The sequence below is a fragment of the Zophobas morio genome, unplaced genomic scaffold (assembly GCF_036711695.1).
Source record: "Zophobas morio isolate AGI-343-1 ecotype UQ-CSIRO unplaced genomic scaffold, CSIRO_AGI_Zmor_V1 ptg000027l, whole genome shotgun sequence".
Taxonomy (NCBI): Eukaryota; Metazoa; Arthropoda; class Insecta; order Coleoptera; family Tenebrionidae; genus Zophobas; species Zophobas morio.
In genome coordinates, this window is record NW_026972132.1 from 820,603 (window position 1) to 847,934 (window position 27,332).

At 33.0% G+C, this 27,332-nt stretch overlaps 3 protein-coding genes and 1 long non-coding RNA gene across 6 annotated transcripts; 1 reads left to right on the top strand and 3 right to left on the bottom strand.

Annotated features, from left to right (window-relative positions):
- Positions 1 to 6,382: 6,382 nt before the first annotated feature.
- Positions 6,383 to 11,799, bottom strand: LOC135136846 (uncharacterized). Its single transcript, XR_010281757.1, has 2 exons — positions 11,706 to 11,799; positions 6,383 to 11,189 (listed from the first exon to the last, which is right to left on the bottom strand). It is a non-coding gene; the product is annotated as an uncharacterized LOC135136846 (long non-coding RNA).
- Positions 11,800 to 11,812: 13 nt separating this feature from the next.
- LOC135136843 (solute carrier family 35 member G1) lies at positions 11,813 to 14,782 on the bottom strand. Its single transcript, XM_064066272.1, has 2 exons — positions 14,404 to 14,782; positions 11,813 to 14,346 (listed from the first exon to the last, which is right to left on the bottom strand). The coding sequence occupies exon 2, from the start codon at positions 14,338 to 14,340 to the stop codon at positions 13,312 to 13,314; it is 1,029 nt and encodes a 342-aa protein (XP_063922342.1). The 5' UTR covers positions 14,341 to 14,346; positions 14,404 to 14,782; the 3' UTR covers positions 11,813 to 13,311.
- Positions 14,783 to 14,806: 24 nt separating this feature from the next.
- Positions 14,807 to 24,434, top strand: LOC135136844 (polymerase delta-interacting protein 2). The gene is made up of 6 exons (XM_064066274.1): positions 14,807 to 15,051; positions 15,158 to 15,410; positions 15,459 to 15,636; positions 23,790 to 23,953; positions 24,002 to 24,207; positions 24,259 to 24,434. Exons 1-6 carry the CDS (start codon positions 14,969 to 14,971, stop codon positions 24,371 to 24,373), a joined length of 999 nt encoding a protein of 332 aa, XP_063922344.1. The 5' UTR covers positions 14,807 to 14,968; the 3' UTR covers positions 24,374 to 24,434.
- Positions 24,435 to 24,493: 59 nt separating this feature from the next.
- On the bottom strand, positions 24,494 to 27,068 carry LOC135136845 (arginine/serine-rich coiled-coil protein 2). Of its 3 annotated transcripts, none has more exons than XM_064066275.1 (5): positions 26,717 to 27,068; positions 26,424 to 26,516; positions 25,150 to 25,495; positions 24,893 to 25,099; positions 24,494 to 24,809 (listed from the first exon to the last, which is right to left on the bottom strand). In XM_064066275.1, the coding sequence occupies exons 1-5, from the start codon at positions 26,780 to 26,782 to the stop codon at positions 24,619 to 24,621; spliced, it is 903 nt and encodes a 300-aa protein (XP_063922345.1). In that variant the 5' UTR covers positions 26,783 to 27,068; the 3' UTR covers positions 24,494 to 24,618. The 3 variants fall into 3 exon arrangements, with proteins under 3 accessions (XP_063922345.1, XP_063922346.1, XP_063922347.1); XM_064066276.1 differs by having other exon boundaries at positions 26,424 to 26,544; XM_064066277.1 differs by having other exon boundaries at positions 26,424 to 26,547.
- Positions 27,069 to 27,332: the final 264 nt, after the last annotated feature.

A 27,332-nucleotide genomic window follows, 5' to 3' on the forward strand; every position in this document is an offset into this window, starting at 1 on the left:
TTGCAATTGACGGAAGATCGTCTATAATTTGGCACCGATTTTCAGTTGATTTAATCCATTTTAACCATTTTTTTGGAAAAATTTTGAAAATCGTAAATTCGCTTTTTACGTGTATTTGAATAGATGTCTTGACGGCGATTTCTGATTTGTAACTGGCTGAAGATTACCGACAGTTTGACATCAATTTTCAGTCTACTGAACACATTTTAACCATATTTTTGAAGAAATTTTGAAAATTGTAAACTCACTTTTCACGTTTATTTCAATAGATATCGTGACGGGGATCTCGGATTTGTAACTGGGTGAAGATTATCCTCAATCTGACATTAATTTTTAGTCTATTGAACCCATTTTAAGTATTTTTTGGAAAAATTTTGAAAACTGTAAACTCTCTTTTCACATTTACTTGAGTAGATATCGTGACCGCGATTTTGAATTTGTGACTAGCGAAAAATACTCTACAATTTCACACCAATTTTTAGTCGATTAAACCCATTTTAACCATTTTTTGGAAAAATTTTGAAAATTGTAAACCTTCCTTTCACGTTTAATTGAATAGGTGTCGTGACCGCTATTTCGAATTCGTGATTAATAGAAAGTAATCTATAATTTCACACCAATTCTCAGTCGATTGAAGCCATTTTAACCAATTTTTGGACAAATTTTAAAAATTGTAAAACCACTTTTCACGTTTATTTCAATAGAAATCGTGACGAGGATTTCGGATTTGTAACTGACCGAAGATTATCCACAATTTGACATTAATTTCCAGTCTATTGGATCCATTTTAATCATTTTTTGGACAAATTTTGAAAATCTTAAACTCATTTTCGACGTTTATTTGAATAAATATCGTGACGAGGATTTCGGATTTGGAATTGACGGAAGATTTTCTATAATTTGGCATCGATTTTCAGTTGATTGGATCCATTTTAATCATTTTTTTGGAAAAATATTGAAAATCGTAAATTCGCTTTTTACGTGTTTTTGAATAGATGTCTTGACGGCGATTTCTGATTTGTAACTGGCTGAAGATTACCGACAGTTTGACATCAATTTTCAGTCTATTGAACCCATTTTAACCACATTTTTTGAAAAATTTTTAAATTAGTAAACTCACTTTCCACGTTTATTGAATAAAATATCTTGACGACGATTTCGGATTTGAAATTGACGGAACATTATCAATAATTCGGTATCAAGTTTTGATTGATTAAACCCATTTTAACCATTTTTTTTTCCGAAAAATTTTGAAAATTGTAAACTTACTTTTCACCTTTTTTTGAATAGAAGTAATGGCGATTACGGATTTGTAATTGGCTGAAAATTATAGATAATTTGACATCAATTTTCAGTCTATTGAATCCTTTTTAGCCATTTTTTTTAAATTTTGAAAATTGTAAATTCACTTTTCTCGTTTATTCGAACTGAGATCTTGACGGCGACCTCGTGTTCGTAATTAGCTTAAAATTGTCTTCAACTTGACATCAATTTTCAGTCAATTTTAACAATTTCTTTGGAAAAATTTTGAAAATTGTGAACATACTTTTCAGGTTTACTTGAATATATGTCATAACGGCGATTTCGAATTTGTAATCGGCTGAAGATTATCGACAATTTCACATCAATTTTCAGTCTGTTGAACACATTTTAATCATTTTTTTGGACAAATTTTGAAAACTGTAAATTTACTTTTCGCGTTTATTTGAGTAGATGTCTTGACGGCGATTTAGTGTTCGTAATTAGAGGAAAATTGTCTTGAACTTGGTATCAAATTTGAGTCGATTGGGTCCATTTTAACCATTTTTTTGGAAAAATTTTGAAAATTGTAAATTCACTTTTCACGTTTATTCGAACTGAGATCTTAACGGCGATCTCGTATTCATAATTAGCTTAAAATTGTCATCAACTTGACATCAATTTTGAGTCAATTTTAACAATTTCTTTGGAAAAATTTTGAAAATTGTAAACATACTTTTCACGTTTACTTGAATATATGTCATAGCGGCAATTTCGAATTTGTAATCGGCTGAAGATTATCGACAATTTGACATCAATTTTCAGTCTGTTGAACACATTTTAATCATTTTTTTGGACAAATTTTGAAAACCGTAAATTCACTTTTCGCGTTTATTTGAGTAGATGTCTTGACGGCGAATTAGTGTTCGCAATTAGAGGAAAATTGTCTTGAATTTGATACCAATTTTCAGTCGATTGAGCCCATGTTGACCATTTTTGGGAAAAATTTTGAAAATTGTAAACTCCGTTTTGACGTTTATCTGAATAGATATCTTGACGGTGTTTTCGTGTTCGTAATTAACAGAAAATTGTCTTCAATTTGTGACAAAATTTTGAGTAGATTGAGCCGATTTTAAGCATTTTTTTGGAAAAATTTTGAAAATTGTAAACTTACTTTTCACGTTTATTTGAATAAGTGTCATAACGGCGATTTCGGATTTGTAATCGACTGAAGATTATCTATAACTTGGCCCAAGTTTCAGTTGATTGAACCCATTTTTAAGTTTTTTTTTGGAAAAATTTTGAAAATTGTAAATTCATTTTTCACGTTGATTCGAACAGATGTCTTGACGGCGGGCGATCTCGTGTTTGTAATTAGCGGAAAATTGTCTTCAATTTGACTTCAATTTTGAGTCGATTGGGCCCGTTTAAATAATTGTTTTTTTTGAAAAATTTTGACAATCATAAACTTATTTTTCACGCTTATTTGAGCAGATCTCGTAATGGCGAGATCGGATTTATAATTGGCTGAAGATTATCGACAATTTGCCATCAATTTTAAGTCTATTGACGCCATTTTAATCATTTTTGGAAACATTTTAAAAATTGTAAATTAACTTTTCACGTTTATTTGAATAGATGTGCTGACAATGATTTCGGATTTGTAATTGGCTGAAGATTATCGACAATTTGACATTAATTTTGAGTCTATTGAACCCATTTTAATATTTTTTTTTTTGGAAAAATTTTGAAAATTGTAAACCCACCTTTCATGTTTATTTGAATAGGTGTCGTGACCGCTATTTCGAATTCTGATTTGTAACTGACTGAAAATTATCCACAATTTGACATTAATTTCGAATCTATCGGACCCGTTTTAAGTATTTTTAAATTAATTAAATTAATTAATAATTTTAAACTTGTTTTCGACGTTTATTTGAATAAATATCGCGACGTGGATTTCGGATTTGGAATTGACGGAAGATCGTCTATAATTTGGCACCGATTTTCAGTTGATTGAATCCATTTTAACCATTTTTCGGAAAAATTTTGAAAATTGTGAACTTGCTTTTCACGCTTATTTGAACAGATATCGTAATGGCGAGATCGGATTTGTAATTGGCTGAAGATTATCGACAATTTGACATCAATTTTTAGTCCATTGAACCCATTCTAACCATTTTTTTTGAAAAATTTTCAAAAATTGTAAATTAACTTTTCACGTTTATTTGAATAGATGTACTGACAATGATTTCGGATTTGTAATTGGCTGAAGATTATCGACAATTTGACATTAATTTTCAGTCTGTTGAACCCATTTTAACCATATTTTTTTGACAAATTTTGAAATTTGTAAATTCACTTTTCACGTTTATTGAATAAAATATCTTGACGACGATTTCGGATTTGACATGAAGTTTCGATTGATTGAACCCATTTTGACAATTTTTTCGGAAAAATTTTGAAAATTATAAACTTATTTTTCACGCTTATTTGAACAAATATCGTAATGGCGATATCGGATTTGTAATTGGCTGAAGATCATCGACAATTTAACATTAATTTTCAGTCTATTGAACCCATTTTAAGCATTTTTTTTTCGGAGAAATTTTGAAAATTGTAGACTCTTTCCATGTTTATTTGAATAAATGTCGTGACCGCTATTTCGAACTCGTGATTAGCAAAAAATAATCTACATTTTGACACCAATTGTCAATCTATTGAAGCCATTTTAGCCATTTTTTGGAAAAATTTTGAAAAATGTAAACTCACTTTTCACGTTTATTTCAATAGATATCGTGACGGGGATCTCGGATTTGTAACTGGGTGAAGATTATCCTCAATCTGACATTAATTTTTAGTCTATTGAACCCATTTTAAGTATTTTTTGGAGAAATTTTGAAAACTGTAAACTCTCTTTTCACATTTACTTGAGTAGATATCGTGACCGCGATTTTGAATTTGTGATTAGCGAAAAATACTCTACAATTTCATACCAATTTTTACTAGATTAAACCCCTTTTAACCATTTTTTGGAAAAATTTTAAAAATTGTAAACCCACTTTTCACGTTTATTTGAATAGGTGTCGTGACCGCTATTTCAAATTCGTGATTAACAGAAAATAATCTATAATTTGATACCAATTCTCAGTCAATTCAAGCCATTTTAACTATTTTTTGGACAAATTTTGAAAATTGTAAAACCACTTTTCACGTTTATTTCAATAGATATCGTGGCGAGGTAACTGACTGAAGATTAGCCACAATTTGACATTAATTTCCAGTCTATTGTACCCATTTCAAGTATTTTTTGGACAAATTTTGAAAATTTTAAACTTATTTCCGACGTTTATTTGAATAAATATCCTGACGAGGATTTCGGGTTTGGAATTGACGGAAGATTTTCTATAATTTAGCACCGATTTTCAGTTGATTGAATCCATTTTAACCATTTTTTTGGAAAAATTTTGAAAATTGTAAACATACTTGTCACGTTTACTTGAACATATGTCATAACGGCGGTGTCGGATTTGTAAGATTATCGACAATTTGACATCAATTTTCAGTCGATTGAACACATTTTAACAGGTTTTTTGGAAAAATTTTGAAAATTGTAAACTTACTTTTCAAGTTTATTTGAATAGATGTCATAAGGGCGATTTCGGATTTGTAGTCGGCTGAAGATTATCGATAATTTGACATCAATTTTTAGTCTATTGAAACCATTTTAACCTTTTTTTTGACAAATTTTGAAAATTGCAAACTTACTTTTCACGTTGATTCGAACAGATGTCTTGACGGCGATCTCGTGTTCGTAATTAGCGGAAAATTGTCTTCCATTTGACACCAATTCTCAGTTGATTGAAGCCATTTTAACCATTTTTTGGAAAAATTTTGAAAATTGTAAACTCACTTTTCACGTTTATTTGAGTAGATGTCGTGACTGCGATTTTGGATGCGTGATTAGTGGAAAATAATCTGCTATTTGACCCAATTCTCTGTCGATTGAAGCCATTTTAAACCTTTTTTTAGGAAAAATTTTGAAAATTGTAAAATTAATTTTCACGTTTTTTTGAATAAATATTATGACGGCGATTTCGGATTTGTAATTCACGGAAGATTATCTATAATTTGGCACCAGTTTTCAGTTGATTGAACCCGTTTTGACTATTTTTTTTGGAAAAATTTCGGGAATTGTAAATTCACTTTTCACGTTCATTTGAATAAATGCCCTGACGGAGATTTCGGATTCATAATTAGCTAAAAATCATCCACAATTGGCACCAATTCTCTGTTGATTGAACCCAGTTTTTAACGGTTTTTTTTTTGGAAAAATTTTTCACAATGTACAATTTGACTTCAATTTGCAGTCTATTGGACCCATTTGAACCATTTATTTTAGAACCTAGAGAACCAATTACTATGAAATTTCGCACACAATTTAAGCTCATCCTAGTAAATAGCCAATCAAAATTAATCTGTGATGACGATAATAGAAAAGACTAGAATACAATGTAGTGTGCTTTGATCATACAAGACGTTAAAAAAATGGAATAACTTGGCAACGTCACCCCGAATTCCAAAAATAAAATATGAATTAATACCGAACTGTATTAAGTTACTCTAAAAATTATGCTTACGGAGCGAAGAAAATTCAGGCCAATTCCATGTCCTGCTGGTTTTTTTTTTACACCAAAATGTCATCGTTACGAGCCTGCCTCTCCAGGAAATTACATCGCTAAAACAATGAATAATTCATTTCTCGCCATCACCTGTACCCCGAGCCCCAAAAAACCGATCATTTTTTTCAAATTCCCCATATTGGTCTCTCGTTTCATTAAAACATCATCTGGCCCTCCCTTCCGAAGACAATTAATTCGAGCCGCCGCAACACGCTACCTGAAATTCCTCACGAAATTAATGACCCCAAAGCTGAATGAAAATACTAACAAAATAAAAACCGTCACAAAAAAGCAACACCATTTTCAAACACCGACAAAGACCTTCCAGCCGCCCAGACCCACACCTCCGCCTCGTCCGCCGCCCCACCCAGCCCCAAACCCACTCCTCTCCAGGTCCACCCGGCCGAATTTTTTCACCGGAAGCACACCTGAAATTTGCAAGGAAGCAATAAAACCACCACTACTTCGTACAGTTTTATTAACTCAAAAAAGAAAACATGTCCAATATCAAATTGGTCCTTCTTATTATTAGCTGCAAAAACTAGGACTGCACTCTCGCCGATCGAACTTTTTGTACACAATCCCCAAGAGACGAGAAGAGAAATTTATCACATTTTATGCTAGGATTATAAAAATATCGGCTAAAAACTTAAAGGTAACTATTGACGGTTCTTTGTCGAGGCGTGCAAGAATTCCGTTCGATTCGACAAAGGATCGAGATTCTCATGATTGGGAAGAAAACTTGAGCTGCTACAACATCCAAATTATTTTTTGTGGTCTCGGACCTGAACAAGCATTGTGCGCTGCCGTCTAAGCTTAGTGTCGAATATTATGGAGTTACTAAAGTAACTGCTGGGGTCGCTGGATTTTTTTCGGGCGTGGTAGAAGGCAATGAGGCCGGAAAAAAATACAGAGACGAACAAGTTCACTCGAAAAATTATAACTAAAGTCGTTTTTGGTAATACTGTCTGGGGGCGAAGTCGTACTGGGGCAGACAAATAAAGCTTGAAACAAATCTTTGGTATAGTCTTAAAAATACTACGAATGGTACTTCACGAATGCGGAAAAAACATATTCGACGTTTTATTTATGGTTTTTGCTTTCCGAAATATTCTTTTCAAAACACTATCACAGACATAAAAACCAAATTACTACTAAAAATACACGAAAATATTTTTTTCACACTTTGGTAATTGCTTATATTGCTAATTTTTGGTTACCTTTTTGATAAATTTGAAACACTTTTTAACCAAAAAATAAATTGCACACACACATATTTTAATTAAATTATCACTTTAAAACAAATTTTATAAAATACAAGGGTAAGAAAATGTGAGTTTGCAAATTTGATCACCCTGTATTAATAAATTTAAATACTATATTATGGTTTCCAACAAGTTTTGCGCAAAATTCAAAACCTCCATTTTTAAAAATGGTGGGTTGTGAATTTTTAAAGATGGCTAATTTTTCCATAAAAAATCTAAATATTTAAAACTAAATATTGTTTCGTAATAAAAAATACAACTTTGGTCATAATAAAAAACTGAAGAGTATTTTAACTTATTTATAGAGGGTGATCAAATTTACAAATTGTCAGTTTATTGCATTTTTCAAATGGAACACCCTGTATAAATAACCGTAAACACTGTACTAAGACATAACGAGTTTTGCGCAAAATTTTGGTCATAATCTTTAAATGGAACCGTTTGTATATTTAAACGGTGAAATTTTTCAATTCCGCCATTTTTAAAAATGGAGATCTGGAGTTTTGTGAAAACTTTATCTACCTCGCTCCGACAAACACAAAAAAAGAAGAATATTTTAACTTATACACGGTGATTAAATTTACAAATTATAAGTTTTCTTGCACTTTTCAAACGGAACACCCTGTATTTTCGGGCGTATCGCTAAAGCTTTTTTGAAACCACCTGGTATTAGAAGATACTTTATTTGGAGACTACTTCCAAGAAATTATAAAATACAGACATGTGTCCCATTAAAAAATGACAGTCTTCGAACGTAATCACCCTTTATAAAGGATCTAAATATAAAAAACTAATATATTGTTTCATATTAAAAAATATAATTTTGTTCATAATCTTTAATTGGAACCCTTTGTAGCGAGTAATCAAAAAGTTTTTGGATTAGAGTTAGCCATGGAAATGTTTGTCATGTCTTTGATTAAACTGCAAAAGTCATGGGCAACCTCATCCGTATTTCAATAATTTGGATTTTTGACATTTGCATTTTAATCAAAGACATGGCAAACTTTAATCTAAAAACTTTTTGATCACCCGTTATATTTAAACGTTGAAATTTTTCGATTCCGTCATTTTAAAAATGGATCTGGAGTTTTGAGAAAACTTTTAGTTACCTCGCTCCAATACACATAAAAAACTGAAGAGTATTCTAACTTGTTTATACAGGGTGATTAAATTTACGAACTGTCAGTTTTCTTGCATTTTTCAAATGGAACAGCTGTATTTTCGACCTTATCGCAAAGGATTTTTTGAAAGTTCCTGGTATTAGAAGATATTTTACTTCGGGACTACTTCCTTCCAGGAAATTATAAAATACAGGGTGTCCAATTAAAAAAGGGCAAGAAAATGGCAGTTTGTAAATTTAATCATCCTGTATTAATAAGCCTAACACTGCACTAAGGCACCACAAGTTTTGCGCAAAATTCCAGACCTCCATTTTTAAAAATGGCGGAGTTGTGATTTTTGAAAATAACAATTTTTCCGATAGACACAAATATCGTGTAAGTATATAAAAAAACAAATAAAAGTATATATTGTTTCATAATAAAAAATACAACTTTGGTCATAATTTTTAAATGGAACCCTTTGTATATTTACATGCTGACATTTTTCTACTCCGCCATTTTTAAAAATGGAGGTCTGGAGTTTTAAAAAAACTTATAGTTATTTCTCTTTGACAAACTTAAAAAACTGAAGAGTATTTTAACTTATACAGGGTGATTAAATTTACAAAACTAACAGTTTTCTTCCACTTTCTAAATGGAACACCCTCTTATTTCTTTGGAGACTACTTCCAAGGAATTATAAAATACAGGGTGTCCTACGGTACGAAAGTGGCAGTTTGCGAATTTAATCACCCTGTATATTAATACAGGGTGATTAAACAATGTATTAAGGCATCAACAAGTCTTGCGCAAAATTTCAAACCTCCATTTTCAAAATGGTAGAACTGTGAATTTTTAAAACTGACTATTTTTTCCATAATAATAAAAAAAATAAAAAACTCTATAAGAGATCGAAATATATAAAACTATGTATTGTTTCATATTAAAAAGTACAATTTTGGTAATAATCTTTAAATGGAACTTTGGTATATTCAAACACCGAAATTTTTCAACTCCGCCATTTTAAAAAATGGTGCCCTGGAGTTTTGAGAAAACTTTTAGTTACCTTGCTTTGACAAACGAAAAAAAAAAGAAGAATATTTTAACTTATACAGAGTGATTAAAGTTACAAACTGTCAGTTTTTTGCATTTTTCAGGTGAAACACCCTGTATTTCGAGCCTACCGTGACAGTGCTTTTGAAATTATTCTTTTATTAGAGAAAAGTCCACCAAACCTGGTATTGGAAGAAATTTTGCTTAGAAACTAAATAAGAAATATATAAATATATGTAAAATACAGAGTGTCCCACCAAAAAAAGGTACGAAAATGACAATTTGGGAATTTAATCATTCTGTATTAGTATGCTGAAACAATGTATTAAGGCGCCAACAAGTTTTGCGCAAAATTTGAAACCTCCAATTTTTAAAATAGTCGAGCTGTGATTTTTTAAAAATTACTGTTTTTTGCAAATATCGTGAAAACTGTTGGCCAAAAAAAAAACAAAAAAGCCTTTATAAAGTATCTAAATATATAATATTATGTATTGTTTCATATTAAAAATACAAAAAAACCCAACTTTGTATATAATTTTTTAATGGAACACCTTGTATATTTAAACTTTTTTAAAATTTTCAACTCTCCCATACATATTTACAACGGAATTTTTCTAAAACTTTTTAGTTTCCTTGCTTTCATGAACATAAAAAATCGAAGAATATTTTATCTAATTTATACAGGGTGATTTACAAACTGTCACTTTCCTCGCATTTTACAAATTGAACGCCCTGTATGTTGGAGCTCATCGACATTTTTTTTAATTACTGTCAGGAGAAACCCGAATTCTGGTTTTAGAAGAAATTTGACTTTGGGGTTAGCTCAAAAAAAGAAATTATAAAATACAGTGTGTCCGAGTAGAAAAGGATAAGAAAATGACAGTTTGCGGTTGTAACAATACAAGTATTAACAGGGTTAAACGTTGTCTTACGGCGCCAGCAAGTTTTAGGCAAAATTTCAAACCTCGATTTTCAAAAATAGTAGAACTGTGAATTTTTAAAAAACGACAATTTTTGCCATAAAAACGCAAATATCGTGAAGTGTTAATCAAAAAACGCTTTATAAAAGTATAATAATATATTGCTTCATAATAAAAAATCGAACTTTGGTCATAATTTTTAAACGGAACACCTTGTATATTAAACGTTAAAAATTTTCAACTCCGCTATATTTAAAAAGGAATTTTTATAAAACTTTTCAGTTACCTTGCTCTCACGAACATAAAAAAAAGAATATTTTAAATAATTTATACAGGGTGATTAAATTGTCTCGTATTTTTCAAACTAAACGTCCTGTATTTTCGACCTCATCGCCAATTTTTAGTTTTAAATTATTGTCAGGAGCACCAACAAGTCTTACGCAAAATTCCAAATCTTCATTGTTAAAAATGGCGGAGCTGTGAATTTTTAAAAATGTCGGTTTTCCCCATAAAAATACAAATACAAAAAAAAAAAAACCGTATACACAATCTAAAAATACATAAAAGTAAATATCATTTCATATGCAAAAGTTAAACTTTGGTCATAATCTTTAAATAGATCACTTGTAAAAAAGTTTTCAGGTTAAAATTGGCCATGGAAATATTTGTCATGTCTTTGTATGACAAATGGTTTTGCATGACTGTAAAAGTCATGCATAACCTTTCATGTCAATAAAAACGGTTTTGCATGACTGTTACAGTTTAATCAAAGACATGACGAATATTTCCATGGCCAACTCCAGTCTGAAAACTTTTTGATCACCCGTTATATTTAAACGCTGCAATTTTTCAACTACGCCATTTTTAAAAATGGAGGCCTGGAGTTTTGAGAAAACTTTTAGTTACCTCTCTCTGACAAACATAAAAAAACTAAAGAATATTTTAACTTATACAGAGTGATTAAATTTACAAACTGTCAGTTTTCTTGCATTTTTCAAATGAAACATCCTGTATTTTCGAGCTTATCCTGAAAGTGCTCTTGAAACTATTATTAGAAAAAAGTCCACCAAACCTGGTATTAGATTAGAAGAAATTTTGCTTACAAACTAGTTAAAAAATATATAAATATACATAAAATACAGAGTGTCCCACTGCAAAAAGGTACGAAAATTCGAAACGTCCAATTTTTAAAGTATAGGAGCTGTGAATTTTTAAAAATTACTGTTTTTTTTTTTTCATATTAAAAGATGAAATTTTTCAATTTCGCTATTTTTAAAAATGGAGGTCTGTATATTGCTTCATCACAAAAAATACAACTTTGGTCATATTTTTTTAAATGAAACACGTTATATATATTTAAACTTTAAAAATTTTCATCTCTGCCATATTTAGAAAGGACTTTTTACAAAACTTTTTAGTTACTTTGCTTTCACGAACATAAAAAACTGAAGAATATTTTACCTAAGTTATACAGAGTGATTAAATAAATTTTCAAGCTGTTAGTTTACTCGCATTTTACAATTTAAACGCCCTGTATTTTAAAAATAGTAGAACTATGAATTTTTAAAAATGACAAGTTTTGACATAAAAACGCAAACATCGCGAAGTGTTAACCAAAAAACGCTTTATAAAGGACCTAAATTTATAAAAGTACGATAACATATTGCTTCGTAATAAAAAATAGAACTTTGGTCATAATTTTTAAACGGAACACCTTGTATATTTAAACGATAAAAATTTTCAACTTCGCCATATAGTTTTTTAGTTACCTTGATCTCAGGAACATAAAAAATGAAAAATATTTTAAATAATTTATACAGGGTGATTAAATTGTCTGGCATTTTTCAAATTAAACGTCCTGTATTTTCTAGCTCACCACCATTTTTTTTTAATTATTGTCAACAAACCTGGTTTTAGAAAAAAAATTACTTTGGAACTAGACTTGTAAAAAATACAAAAACCCCATACACACAATATAAAAATACGTAAAAGTAAATATCATTTCATATGCAAAAATTAAACTTTGGTCATAATCTTTAAATAGATCACTTGTAAAAAAGTTTTCAGGTTAGAGTTGGCCATGGAAATATTTGTCATGTCTTTGATTAAACTGTAAAGTCATGCATAACCTTTCATGTCAATAAAAGCGGTTATTCACGACTGTTACAGTTCAATCAAAGACATGACAAATATTTCCATGGCCAACTCCAATCTGAAAACTTTTTGATCACCAGTTATATTTAAACGCTAAAATTTTTCAACTCCGCCATATTTAAATTTTGATAAAACTTTTTAGTTACCTTGCCCTGACAAACATAATTTCAAACCTCCATTTTTAAAATGGCGGAGCGGTGAATTTTTAAATATGTACGACTAAACGCAAATCTCCAATAATAAATTATCATCCCTTACATCACAATAAACGTAGAATGACAAAATAAATCACCCAGTATAGCTATCTTCAATCTTCAATTTTCAAATATCGATATTTCGGTTTTTTCAAATAGAACACCCTATATTTTATTACTGCATCTTATTCTATTTTTTGTTATCTTTCTTTTTTGATGAGTATTTTCTATATTTAAAGTTGATACGATTTTGTACTTTTTTCAGAGACACATCGGCGTGTTAGAAGAATGAGGACAAAAAACGGAGTAAGATACAGTAATAAAATACAGGGTGTTCACCTTCTATAATAATAAAAAAACGCCAAGAAACAGTCAAACTCCAAAAAATTAAGTATTTCAAATTTAAGTACAAAGAGATATAATTGAATACATGGCGGAATTTTCGACGATTCCCCTCTTCTTCACCGGTCATGTATGTATGTACCCGTAACAAAAAAACATATAAAACGAAAACAACCAAAAATAACAACAAATTATAAAATAGTGGATCCCCCAGGCTGTAGGGTCTTCCAAGGTCATACTATATATACTTAACCCGAAATAATTTTTGTAAAAAAAAAAAACAACAATCATGCCCCAGCTACGACTCCTTAAAGTAACCAATAATATCACATCAAACCAACCTTCACCCCTTGATAAAAAAGCTACTTAACTAAAAGCGCCATCCTCCTCCTCAGACTAGCGTCCGGAGGCAGCGCCAGTATCCACTTCCGCAGCCCCGTCAGCATGACCGAGCTCATCACCAGAATCGCCCCCCCTATCGAGTACCTGTTCGGTATCTCGTTGAAAAACAGGACCTGCCACACGAAAGCGAACACGATATCACTGCTCCTGGCTATCGCCACGGGCCCCGCCTGCTCCATCTGGAGCGCCAGCGTGAGCAGGATCTGCCCCAGGAAGCTGAACAGCGCCAACGCCACGATCAAGTACCTGTCGAGGCCGCAGGGGGGCAGACACAGGGCCCCGATCAAGTAAGTCACCAGCAGGCATTGGCACAGCGCGAACGAGCCGAAATTCGTCATGATCACCGAGAAGTGGATGCCCTTGAGGGCCCTCAGCAGCACGTAGGCGTTGGCCCCGAACAGCGTCGCCGAGAACGCCGCCACCGCCCCCCAGATCTCCGTCTTCTGGCCGGACTCCCCCAGCGAGTTGACCGTGGCGCCGAAGAGGCTGGGGGGGCGCGTTATGAGCACGACCCCGATGAGCGTGAGGACGACGGAGAAGGCGTTGAACAGGCCGCAGGGCTCCTTCAGGAACATCCGGGCGAAGATCCCGGTGAATACAGGCACGGAGAAGACGATGACTGAAGCGTCCGCTAAAGGCATGTGTCTGAACGCGTAGAAGCTGAGCATGAGGGCCGCAGTACCTGTGAAGGAGCGCAGCAGCAGCATGATGCGCTTCCCCGACGGAAACACGGGCTCCTGGCGGTATATCACGATGGGTATTGCTGGGAGGAGGACCCCGAGGTACCGATAAGCGGCGAGAGCCATGGGGTCCACGTCGGTCATCCACTTGACGATCACAGAACACAGAGAGAAGAACAGCGAGCTCAAGGTGGCGAGAATGAGCCCCAAGTAGGGGCACTTGCAGAATTTGAGTCGCCGGGGGTGGAGCTTGACGTCATGATCGGGCTCTTCGTCGACGAGTTGTTGGAGTTCGAGGTTTTCCGGCATGGTGGTCTAAAAATCCACAATTCTGTGTCAACAAGGGGGCTGCCAAAACACAACCCAACTTACAGCGGGGTGAGAATCAGTCTTGTTGGGGCCGTTCTTGCTATTTACGCATTGTTGAGTGTTTTCTTGTTTATTCGACGTTGATTATTGTGGCATGTTTGTGCCGGGTTTAGTATACACTGCACCAAAAATGCAGCAAATACGATTATTTTGATAAGCGATGACAGATGAAATGTCAACGTCAACGAATGACAGATGGGGTGGGCCGGATTTACATGCAACGAAAAAAGTCGGAGACATAAACCAAACACAAAAAACAAAACCAAAACAATACAAACCCTCAACAAACCACCCGATATCTTTATTTCATACAAACAACCACCCAAAACACCATTTTCAACAGTAAATAATAAAAAGCGCCCTCTACGTCACTTTCAACTACATAAAACCCGGCCTCTGCGAATTTAACCAAAACACAACAATTGCAAATTTCGCTCGCCAAATTCACAAATCCCGGTGAAAATTCACAGTAGCCCTCATTTCGGCCACTTTTCCTCCCTCCCACGTCACTCCAGCGACATTAATCATGATTCCGGTACCAGAGACAAGTGCGCAAAAAATATGAAAAATGGAAGTGTTAAGAGCCGTACTGAAATCCCAGATAGCGAAAATTCCCGTGTATTTAGCCGTCCCTAGTCGCTCGTACGCCAGGTGAGTCCCCAAATCCCGAAACAACGCAAAAACCATCGCAAAAAACGATAATCCTCGAAATGTCAAAAAAGTGAGGTTATGTGTCACACTTTTGCAATTTTTCCAGATTGGCCGAGGTGGGTCGCTTGGACGCCCCCAAAATCACAGGAAAGTATGAGACGGGGCAGCTGATCCTGCACCGGGTGTTCGGCTACCGGGGGGTGGTGCTCTTTCCGTGGTTGGCTCGGGTGTATGATAGGGATTTACCGCAGCACCGGACGGGGGATCTGGAGCCCAGTCCCGGAGTCGGGAAGGAAGTGAGGGGGCGCACGCACACCTTCTACCAAGTGCTCATCGATCAAAGAGACTGTCCCTATATTGTGAGTTTAGTTAGATTTTAGTGACAACTGTACAAATTTAAGTTTCAGAGGGCTCAAACTGAAGCTGTGACTTTCTTGGGTAATCAAGACTCCTCTAGAAGTTTGTATGCGATTCCGGGGCTCGATTATGTCGCACATGAGGATATTATACCCTACACGAGTGCAGAGAAGTCGCCGCTGCATCATGAATTGTTCGATAAGTTTTTGGCCTACGAGCCAGATAAAGGTGACCTTTATTATTTTTAGCCGTTGCACAATTGTGGTCAGATGCAGTTTTGCTGAGTAACGGTCGGTAAATTGCGCCTCAAAATCGTAAATTATTTATTAATTATGAGGAGCCCACTGATCGTGTTTTAATAAAAACCAATTTATTAGTGGGTTTTAGAAAAGCAAACGTGATTGTTACATAGGCAACCAAAAATACACGTGCGATTTAATGCACAGAATGTCCGCATACAGGCTGTTTCACTCAAGGTGGCTGCACGAGTGTCTCGTTGTTTCACTGCCGTTTTTTTTAACATTCGTACAAACCATTATTTTTTAACAAAAGTGGTGCTTTTTTATCAACCTGACTTAGTGAGAAATCGAATAAACTGACGAATATTGATAATTCGAAAATAAAACAAGACGAAACCTCGGAATGAAATGTACAAAAATTATCTTCAATGTATTCAAATTTTGCGACTTTTAAATACTTCCACTTTTGAATTTTTCGATTTTTCGTGTTTTTGACTTTTACTTCTTCGATTTTTCAAAATGTTGTTACCTTTTAAATCTTACATTTTTTGATTTTTCGATTTCTTGATGTTTTGATTGCTCGATTTTTAAAATTTTCAATTTTCCGAATTTGTAATTTTAGATTTTTCACTTTTTTGTTGTTTCTATTTCTCAATCTTTCGATTTTTTGCCTTCTCGTTTATACATTTTCCGATTTTTCGGAATTAATTTCTCAGTTTTTCAATACTTCGATTTTTCAATTTTCGATTTAACGGTTTTCTTTCGATTTTTCGCCTCTCCTTTTTAGATTTTCCGGTTTCTCAATTTTTCGGTATTTCGATTTTTAAATTTTGAGACTTTCTGTTTTTTTGATTTTTTACTTATTCGATTTTTCGACTTTTCGATTTTTCAATTTGTTTATGTTTTGATTGCTCGATTTTTTTTTATTTTAGATTTTTAACTTTTTTGTTGTTTTGATTTTTCAATCTCACACTTTTTTGCTTTCTCGTTTTTAGAGTTTTCGATTTTTCAATTTTTCGGAATTTCATTTTCTAGTTTTTCAATATTTCGATTTCGGGGTTCTCTTTCAAATTTTCGCCTTCTCGTGTTTAGATTTTCCGATTATTCAATTTTTCGGAATTAATTTTTCAGTTTTTCGATGTTTGGATTTTTCAGTTTTTGGTTTGTCTTTTTTGTTTTAAGTTATACATTTTTCAATTTTGAATTTTCCCATTTTTCGATTTTTACCCATTTCCATTTCTCAATTTTTCGATTTCTCGATTTCTCAGTTTTTCGGTAATTTTCCAATTTTCCAATTTTGGACAATTCCAAATTTTGGGTTTTTTCGATTTCTAAACTTCTCAATTTTTCGATTTTGAAATTTTCTGTGTTGAAGTTTTGGGATTTTTCAAAATGTATTTCGATTTTTAAATTTTCTGATTTTTTCATTCTTTGATGTTTTGATTGCCCGATTCTTTAAATTTTCAATTTTTCGAATTTTTAAATTAAACATTTTTCACATTTTTGTTGTTTCGATTTTTTGCCTTCTCATTTTTAGATTTTTCGGTTTTTCAATTTTTCGGAATTAATTTCTCAGTTTTTCGATATTTCGATTTTTCAATTTTCGATTTAGGGTTTTTTTTTCGATTTTTCGCTTCTCATTTTTGGATTTTCCGGTTTTTCAATTTTTCAGCTTTTCAATGTTTCGATTTTTCACTTTGTGATTTATCGTTTTTTTTATGTTAACAATTTTAAATTTTGAATTTTCCCATTTTTACCCATTTCCATTTCTCAACTTCTCGATTTTTTGATGTTTCGATTTCGCGATTCTTCAATTTTTGGCGTTTCTAAATTTTTGGATTTTTCGATTTCTCAATTTCTCGATTAATGAATTTCTTAATTTTTCGACTTTTCGATTTTTCGTCTTTCCGATTTCTCAATTTTTCGATTTTGAAATTTTCTGTGTTGAAGTTTTGGGATTTTTCAAAATGTATTTCGATTTTTAATTTTTCTGATTTTTCGATTCGTTGATGTTTTGATTGCTCGATTCTTTAAATTTTCAGTTTTTCGATTTTTCGGTAATTCATCTTTTCGATTTCTCAATTTTTCGATTTTTAAATTTTGAAACTTTGTTTTTTTGATTTTTTACTAATTCGATTTTTCAAAATACTGCGACTTTTTAAACCTTACAGTTTTCGATTTTTCAATTAGTGCATGTTTTGATTGCTCGATTTTTAAAATTTTCAATTTCTCGAATTTTTATATTTTAGATTGCTCATTTTTTCTTGTTTTAATTTCTCAATCTTTCAATTTTTTGCCTTCTCGTTTTTAGAATTTTCTATTTTTCAATTTTTCGGGATTTAATTTTCTAGTTTTTCAATATTTCGATTTTTCAATTTTCGATTTCGGGGTTTTCTTTCGAATTTTCGCCTTCTCGTGTTTAGATTTTCCGATTTCTCAATTTTTCGGAATTAATTTTTCAGTTTTTCGATGTTCGGATTTTTCACTTTTTGGTTTATCGTTTTTGTTTGAAGTTATAAATTTTTCAATTTTGAATTTTCTCATTTTTCGATTTTTACCCATTTCCATTTCTCAATTTTTGGATTTCTCAGTTTTTCGGTAATTCATTTTTTCGATTTTCCAATTCTTCAATTTTTGACATTTCCAAATTTTGGGTTTTTGCGATTTCTAAATTTCTCGATTAATGGTTTTTTAATATTTCGACTTCGATTTTTAAATTTTCTGTGTTGTTTTGGGATTTTTCAAAATCTATTTTGATTGCTTGATTCTTTAAATTTTCAATTTTTCGAATTTTTAAATGATACATTTTTCACTTTTTTGCTGTTTCGATTTTTTGCATTCTCGTTTTTAGATTTTTCGGTTTTTCAATTTTTTGGAATTAATGTTTCAGTTTGTCGATATTTCGATTTTTCAATTGTCGATTTAGGGGTTTTCTTTCGATTTTTCGCCTTCTCATGTTTAGATTGTCCGGTTTTTCAATTTTTAAATTTTGAATTTTCCCATTTTTACCCATTTCCATTTCTCGATTTTTTGATGTTTTGATTTCGCGATTCTTCAACTTTTAGCGTTTCTAAATTTTTGGATTTTTCGATTTCTCAATTTCTCGATTAATGATTTTTTTAATTTTTCGACTTTTCGGTTTTTTGTCTTTCCGATTTCTCAATATGTATTTCGATTTTTAAATTTTTATACTGTTTTTTTGATTTTTTAATTATTCGATTTTTCAATTATTTGATTTTCGATTCGTTGATGTTCTGATTTGTCGATTTTGTAAATTTTCAATTTTTCGAAGTTTTAAATTTTAGATTTTCTGTCTTTCGATTTTTGCCTTCTCATTTTTAGATTTTTCGATTTATTGGTTTTTTCAAGTTTAAATTTTGTAATATTGAATTTTTCCATTTTTCGATCTTTGGATCTCAATTTTTTGACTTCTCGATCTTTTGATGTTTCCATTTCGTGATTTTTCAATTTTTCGATTTCTCAGTTTTTCGACAATTCATGTTTTTGATTTTTCAATTTTTGGCGTTTCTAAATTTTTGGATTTTTCGATTTCTCAATTTCCCGATTAATGGATTTTTTAATTTTTTGACTTTTCGATTTTTCGTCTTTCCGATTTCTCGTTTTTGCAATGCTTAAGTTTTGGGATTGTTCAATATGTATTTCGATTTTTGAATTTTTAGATTTTTCGACTTTTTGATTTTTTACGTATTCAATTTTTTAAAATTTTTTTAAAGCTTACATTTTTCGATTTTTTAGTGTTTTGGTTTTTAGATTTGTTCATGCTTTGAATGCTCGATTTTTTAAATTTTCAATTTTTCAAATTTTTTTCATTTTAGACTTTTCTGTTGTTTCGATTGTTTACCTTCTCGTTTTTAGATTTTCCGGTTTTTCCATTTTTCGGAATTAATTTTTCAGTTTTTCGTTTCTTTTTCGAATTTCCACTTTTTAGTTGATCAGTTTTTTTAGGTTAAAATTTTTCAATTTTGAATTTTCCCCTTTTTCGATTTTTAGCCACTCCGATTTCCCAATTTTTCGATGTCTCAATTTTTCAGTAATTCGTCTTTTCGATTTTCTAATTTTTCAACGTTTTAGTTTTGGGATTTATGTAAATGTAAATTTTTCAATTTTTGGCGTTTCTAAATTTTTGGATTTTTCGATTTCTCGATTTTGCGATTTCTCAGTTTTTCGATTTTAAAATTTTCAATGTTCAAGTTTTGGAATTTTTCAATATGTATTTCGATTTTTAAATTTTTAGCTGTTTCGACTTTGTTTTTTTTTACATTTTTTACTTATTCGATTTTTCAAAATTTTCGATTTTTGAAATGTTATATTTACCGATTTTTTTTGATTTCTCGATTTTGTAAATATTCAATTTTTCGAATTTTTAAATTTCAGATTTTTCATTTTTTTGTTGTTTCGATTTCTGTCTTTCGATTTTTTCCCTTCTCATTTTTAGATCTTTCAGTTTTTTGTTGTTTCGATTTCTGCCTTTCGATTTTTTGCCTTCTCATTTTTGGATTTTTCAATTTTTCGGCCTTAATTTTTCAGTTTTTCGATTTTTCAATTTATCGGGTTAAGTTTAAATTTTTCAATATTGAATTTTCTCATTTTTCGATCTTTGGCTATTTCGATATCTCAATTTTTCGATTTTTCGACTTCTCGATTCCTCCGTCTTTTGAATTTTTCCATTTTCCGATTTAGAGCTACTTCTCTTCCTCAATTTTTCGGCTTTCGATCTTTTGAAGTTTCGATTTCGCGATTTTTCAATTTTTCATTTCTCAGTTTTTCGACAATTCATCTCCATTTTTCAATTTTTCAACGTTTAAGTTTTGGGATTTATGTATTTAAATTTTTCGATTTTTCAATTTTTGGCGTGTCTAAAATTTTGGGATTTTTCAATATGTATTCCGATTTTTAAATTTTTAGATTTTTTGACTTTTGTTTTTTTTTTGATTTCTTACTTATTCGATTTTTCAAAATTTTGCGATTTTTTAAATCTTATATACCGATTTTTCAGTTTTTTGATTTCTCGATTTTGTAAATTTTGAATTTTTCGAATTTTAAATTTCAGATTTTGCACTTTTTTTGTTGTTTCGATTTCTCAGTTTTTCGATTTTTTGCCTTGTCATTTTTAGATTTTTCAGTTTTTCAAATTTCCCAATTTTTCTAATTTTTAAATTTTAGATTTTTCCGTTTTTTGTTTCGATGTTTTGCCTTCTCATTTTTCGATTTTTCAGTTTTTCGGCCTTAATTTGTCAGTTTTTCGATGTTTCAGTTTATCAGGTTTTTTAAGTTTAAATTTTTCAATATTGAATTTTCTCATTTTTCGATCTTTAGCTATTTCGATATCTCAATTTTTCGCCTTCTCGTTTTTAGATTTTCCAGTTTTCCGCTTTTTGGTTTATCGGTTTTTTTAAGTTAAAATTTTTCAGTTTTGAATTTTTCGATTTAGAGCCACTTCTCTTTCTCAATTTTTCGGCTTCTCGATCTTTTGAAGTTTCGATTTCGCGATTTTTCAATTTTTCATTTCTCAGTTTTTTGACAATTCATCTCGCGATTTTTCAATTTTTCAATGTTTCAGTTTTGGGATTTATGTATTTAAATTTTTCGATTTTTCAATTTTTGGCGTGTCTAAATTTTTGGATTTTTCCGATTTCCCAATTTCTCGATTTTCAAATTTTCAATGTTAAAGTTTTGGGATTTTTCAATATGTATTCCGATTTTTAAATTTTTAGATTTTTCGACTTTTTTTTTTTTGATTTTTTACTTATTCGATTTTTCAAAATTTTGCGATTTTATAAATTTTGTATTTACTGATTTTTCAGTTTTTTGATCTTTCGATTTTGTAAATTTTCAGTTTTTCGAATTTTTAAATTTCAGATTTTTCACTTTTTTGTTGTTTGGATTTCTCAGTCTTTCGATTTTTTGCCTTGTCATTTTTAGATTTTTCAGTTTTTGAAATTTTTCAATTTTTCAAATTTTTAAATTTTTCAGTTTTTTGTTGTTTCGATTTCTGTCTTTCGATTTTTTGCCTTCTCATTTTTCGATTTTTCAATTTTTCGGCCTTAATTTTTTAGTTTTTGATTTTTCAGTTTATCGGGTTTTTTAAGTTTAAATCTTTCAATATTGAATTTTCCCATTTTTCGATCTTTAGCTATTTCGAAATCTCAATTTTTCCATTTTTCGACTTCTCCATTCCTCAGTCTTTCGATGTTTCAGTTTTGGGATTTATGTATTTAAATTTTTCGATTTTTAATTTTTTTTTTTTTTTGTTTCGATTTTTCACCTTCTCGTTTTTAGATTTTTCTATTTTTCAATTTTCGATTTAACGTTTTTTTTTTCGATTTTTCGCCTTCTCGTTTTTAGATTTTCCGGTTTTCCACTTTTTGGTTAATCGGTTTTCTTTAAGTTAAAATTTTTCAGTTTTGAATTTTTCCATTTTTCGATTTATAGCCACTTCTCTTTCTCAATTTTTCGGCTTCTCGATCTTTTGATGTTTGGATTTCGCGATTTTTCAATTTTTCATTTCTCAGTTTTTCGATAATTCGTCATCTCGATTTTTCAATTTTTCACGTTTCAGTTTTGGGTTTTATGTATTTAAATTTTTGGATTTTTCAATTTTTGGCGTGTCTAAAATTTTTGGATTTTTCAATATGTACATATTCCGATTTTTAAATTTTTCGACTGTTTTTTTTTTAATATTTTATTCGATTTTTCAAAATTTTGCGATTTTTTAAATCTTATATTTACCGATTTTTCAATTTTTTGATTTTTCGATTTTGTAAATTTTCAACTTTTCGAATTTTTAAATTTCAGATTTTTCACTTTTTTTGTTGTTTCGATTTCTGTCTTTCGATTTTTTGCCTTGTCATTTTAGATTTTTCAATTTTTTAAATTTTCCAATTTTTCTAATATTTAAATTTTAGATTTTTCAGTTTTTTGTGGTTTCGATTTTTTGCCTTCTCATTTTTCGATTTTTCAATTTATCGGGTTTTTTAAGTTTAAATTTTTCAATATTGAATTTTCTCATTTTTGGATCTTTTAGCTATTTCGATATCTCAATTTTTCGATTTTTCGACTTCTCGATTCCTCAGTCTTTCGATGTTTCAGTTTTGGGATTTATGTATTTAAATTTTTCGATTTTAATTTTTTTTTGTTTCGATTTTTCGCCTTCTCGTTTTTAGATTTTTCGATTTCCCAATTTCTCGATTTTCAAATTTTCAATGTTTAAGTTTTGGGATTTTTCAATAGGTATTTCGATTTTTAAATCTCATATTTTTTCATTTCTGGATTTTGTAAATTTTCAATTTTTCGAATTTTTAAATTTTAGATTTTTCACTTTTTTCTTGTTTCGATTGCGCATTTTTTCAATTTTTCGATTCCTCAGTTTTTCGATTTTTCGAGTTTCCAATTTTTCGACGTTTGTTTTATGTATTTAAATTTTTCGATTTTTCAATTTTTGTCGTTTATAAATTTTTGGATTTTTCGATTTCTCAATTTCTCGATTTTTTAATTTCTCAATTTTTCTATTGAAGTTTTGGAATTTTTCAAGATCGATTTTTAAATTTTTAGATTTTTCGACTTTCTATTTTTTGGATTTTTTACTTACTCGACTTTTCAAAATTTTGCGAGTGTTTAAATATTACATTTTTCACCATTTTCGTCTATTCGATATTGTAGTTTTTAGATTTTTGACAATATTTTGATTTCTCCCTCAAAAACGAAACATCACATATTTAAAAAAACACTAGGCGCCCGCAAGAAGGTCTCTTTTAAACGCAATTTTTTTTTTATTTTAATTAAATTATTTAGACGGATCTTCGTTCGCCTCTGAAGTAAAAATATACCATCAGTATGTGCTTAACTTCAATTGTTTATGTTTATACATCGAAAGAATGCGACAATTAAGCACGCAGCAAAATGTTTCCTCAAAAGGGAGGAAAAAATTATATTTCAATATTTTCAATTCCATTATTTTCCTGTATAAGAATTTAATCTCCAAATTTAAATACTTCTGTTCATTAATAAAAGCTAAATTTTGCTCTTTGTCCACTATAGTGCAACTACAACAAGTGGCTATGGGGTTATGAAACCCGCATAAGAGGCGGAGAATTCTAACACCTTAATGTTTTTCCGTTACAGACCCACCTTTCGTCCCTCAGGAAACCCTCAGAGCCTGGCAGAACAAAAACCACCCCTGGCTAGAATTGTCAGATGTCCACAAAGAAACGACTGAAAATATTAGGGTAACCGTAATCCCGTTCTATATGGGCTTCAGGGAGTCACACTCCACTTCAGTATACTGGGTATCCATTTCAAAACATTTTGATTTTTGGTAACAATTTTGCTTCCAGTGGAGATATTGTATAAGGTTAGAAAATTTAGGATCACTCAGTGTACAGCTACGGGAACGACACTGGAGAATTTTTTCTCTGTCTGGAACTTTAGAGACTGTGAGGGGGCGAGGGGTGGTGGGGCAAGAGCCCGCCCTCACCAGGACCCTACCGGCGTTCCAATATAGTAGTCACGTGAGCTTGCAAGCCCCTAGTGGACACATGTGGTACGAATTCTGATCATTGATTGGTTCAAAACTTATAAAAATATGTTGTAGGGGTACTTTCAGAATGGAACGTGAAGATGGCTACACTTTCGACTGTCGAATCCCGCCATTTTCGTTAGAAAGTAAACCCGATATAGTGCCAGCAGCGCCGCCTGGTGGAATTTGAGCAACTACTCCCTATGTAATACATTTGCGCAATTAAAGACGAAATTCGAGTGTTTTCCTAACGTTGAATTTAACATTCCGCCAAACTAACTGGGTCTGAGTCGGTGACACAGTGGCGTCCTTAAACGAAAATCGTGTTTTATTATAAAGTGAATTTAACAATTTTGTGGCCTAACTACACACAAGACGAACTTAAAAGTAAATTATAACTAAAAAAACAAATCACATTTCTTAAACGACAACAAATTATCGCTGAAAACTCCCGAAGCCTAGGCCTACTCCCCGCATCGTGTGCGTCGCCGTTCGGGCAACTTCGTACTGCTGCTCCATCGAACTGAACATCTCTTCTTGTTTCCGGAGGACGTCGACCCCTTGACCGCTGGCCTCCGTGTTGCCTCTGATCCCCATCAACCTTTTAAACTTACTGGCAACTTTGCCTGCAACCACAGGTCAATTTCATACACCGTTCACCCAACAGATGGACTACTACGTTTCGTAAAAAAACAACAACCACCCTCACCGTCCGTATCCTGCGCGAACGTCGTCGTCTCCCAGACCTTCTTGCTCTGCCCGTTCTTAGTGTCCTTCACGTCCACGTCCTTCTTCTGCCACAGCTGCTTCCTCCTCTCGATCTGATCCCGAAACCTGCCGGTGATCCCCGGCATGAAAAAGCGATCGTTCTCGCTCGTGTTGGTCCGCTTCTCCTCGTCGGCCGCCTTCTGCCGATCTGTCGACCAATCGTCACTCTCGGTTCGCTCTAGCCCCGCCCACACTCACCGTTCTTCTCCGCCGACTCGCCCTTGGCGCCGCGGTCGTACCGCTTCGCGTACTTCCGGGCCCTGTCGCGCGATCTCGAGCGCGAGCGTGAGTGCCTCGACTCGCGCTCGGGCCGCCTCGGCGAGCGGCTCCTCCGGCGCTCGCGCGACCGCCGGTCGCGCTCCTTGTCCCTGTCGCGCCGGCTGTGGTTGTATTTGCCGTCCTTGTCGCGGCTACCGCGTCGGTCCCTCTCGTAGCGGCCTCGGTAGTCGTCGGTGCGGTCCCTCGAGCTGCGCTCGCGCCGGTCCCTGGAGTCGCGGGATCGGTGCGCGGGCTCTTTTGTGTCGGGTTTGGAGTCGTTCGAGCCCTGTTGAAAAAGTGCGGCTTACAGGGGGACCAGCGGCGGGCGGTGGTGTTATGGGAGGAGTGGTTAAGGGCACTGACACCATAACCGTTTCACCAGATCGTTTTTTATTATTATAGTTATGAGTTTTTGAAAAATTATTTAAATAAATGAGGGCGGTTTCGGGGCTCTTGAATTAAGGACGCGGTCTTGAGGGGTATTTTTCAAAATTGGTTAATTAATTATAAGTAGGCATTGGATGTGCCGCCTCGTCCTGACTGTGTAATTAACTATAATTGTAAATGTAATAATTTTCGACCATTCTAAACTAAACACGTCGGTTTTATCGATTGGTGGAGTCAATTATCGTACAAATTTTTGAGGTTAGCAGAATCACGCAACAACGAAAATGGACCTAATGTTACTACCGCATAGAGGCGAAGCGACGTGTCACCGGAGTTGGCCGTGATTTCACGATAATTATAGTAAGTAATTTATCGCGGGGCTAAGCGTCCCTAATTTTCGAGGTTGAAACCCGGCCCTGATAATACAAAAATGCGTACTACTAAATTCATACAGTTACCTGCGTTGAAGTGAAAGTCAGGGGTAGCCCACCCCTGTATACTCACCCCACGTGAAGTTGTTGTGGTTTCAGTACGGTCTCGACGTTGAAATGCTCTCGATACCACTTACGTCTTTACAATATATTAACAGAGTGAGTTAATATCATACGTTTACTCAAGTTGTATTTGGTTACTTACAGAAAAAAAGCAAACAAAAAGTGAAAAAATTCTTTTGGGACGAATCCCAACTGTCAACTACTTTAGGAACACGCCACAGGGGCAATCTGGATCGGGGCCCGATCCAGACTGCCGATTTCTTAATGCAGTTGGCAATAGTGAGTTTAAAAATACTGAGTCGTCTTAAGGAGACATCCGCAAAGTTACTTTACCTCGCTCAGGTCCATTTGCACTTCTTCGTAGTTGGTGTCGGTCTGGCGGCCCGAGGAGCCCTGCTTGTCCTTGGCGGAAGTCCCACGCCAGTCCTGTTAAGCAAGGTCGATGATGATCGTACTACTTTGGCAAATAATTTGTTAATAACAGTAAACACTAACAATACGTGCAGATTCCATTACGTTGACGTCACTTTACGCGGTTTTAATGGAATTTGCCTTTGTTTTAAGAAAAAATTCTAAATTTAAGTGTGGTGGGTGTCGACCACGAAACTTATGAAAAAATTCTTTACCGTTTGTTTTTCTTCAGAGGAGTCGTCGTAGTCGTCGTCGCTTCCATAATTAACGAGGGAATTCATCGTTCTTCGCCCAAATAACAACAATTTTTGCGATTTTCGAGTGTAAATAACAGGCTTGTGATCTCAAGTTTCAAAATGGCGACGACGCATAGACCCGAAGTTGGCGCTGGAGAGTGACAGTTGTGGGTGAAGTTACCTTTAATTGTGAAAAAATCGGCTTTCAGCGGTTTCTATTTCACGAAAAGACTCAAATCGAGTTAAAATAGCACCCACTAACGTCTCGACTGGCACAATGTCACACGAGTTTCGTTTTTACGCATTTTGGCTAACTTGAGTGCTGCCAATATAACTAATACCAATCATAGTCACCGAAATGTCAAACACCCTAGTAGCGTTAGGCAACACATTATACAAACACCTTCTCTTATGTACAGAGTGTTTCATCTAGACTTGCCACTGGAGAGTCATTTCGTGTGACAAAAAACAATTTAAACTATCGTGAGAAACAACAAAACTTTATTTAAAATTAAAAACCAGTCTGAATTATTTACACCACCACCCCTACATGACGCTCAACATTCACCCTCTGTATTGATTTTCAGCCACGCTT

Coding starts and splice junctions, on each gene's coding strand:
- LOC135136844 (XM_064066274.1), top strand. CDS start 14,969: ATGGAAGTGTTAAGAGCCGTACTGAAATCCCAGATAGCGAAAATTCCC. Junction 15,052..15,157: donor CCTAGTCGCTCGTACGCCAG/GTGAGTCCCCAA, acceptor CAATTTTTCCAG/ATTGGCCGAGGTGGGTCGCT. Junction 15,637..23,789: donor GGCCTACGAGCCAGATAAAG/GTGACCTTTATT, acceptor TTTCCGTTACAG/ACCCACCTTTCGTCCCTCAG.
- LOC135136843 (XM_064066272.1), bottom strand. CDS start 14,340: ATGCCGGAAAACCTCGAACTCCAACAACTCGTCGACGAAGAGCCCGAT.
- LOC135136845 (XM_064066275.1), bottom strand. CDS start 26,782: ATGAATTCCCTCGTTAATTATGGAAGCGACGACGACTACGACGACTCC. Junction 25,496..26,423: donor TGCAAATGGACCTGAGCGAG/GTAAAGTAACTT, acceptor CTTTTTCAACAG/GGCTCGAACGACTCCAAACC. Junction 24,810..24,892: donor GTTCGCGCAGGATACGGACG/GTGAGGGTGGTT, acceptor CTGTGGTTGCAG/GCAAAGTTGCCAGTAAGTTT.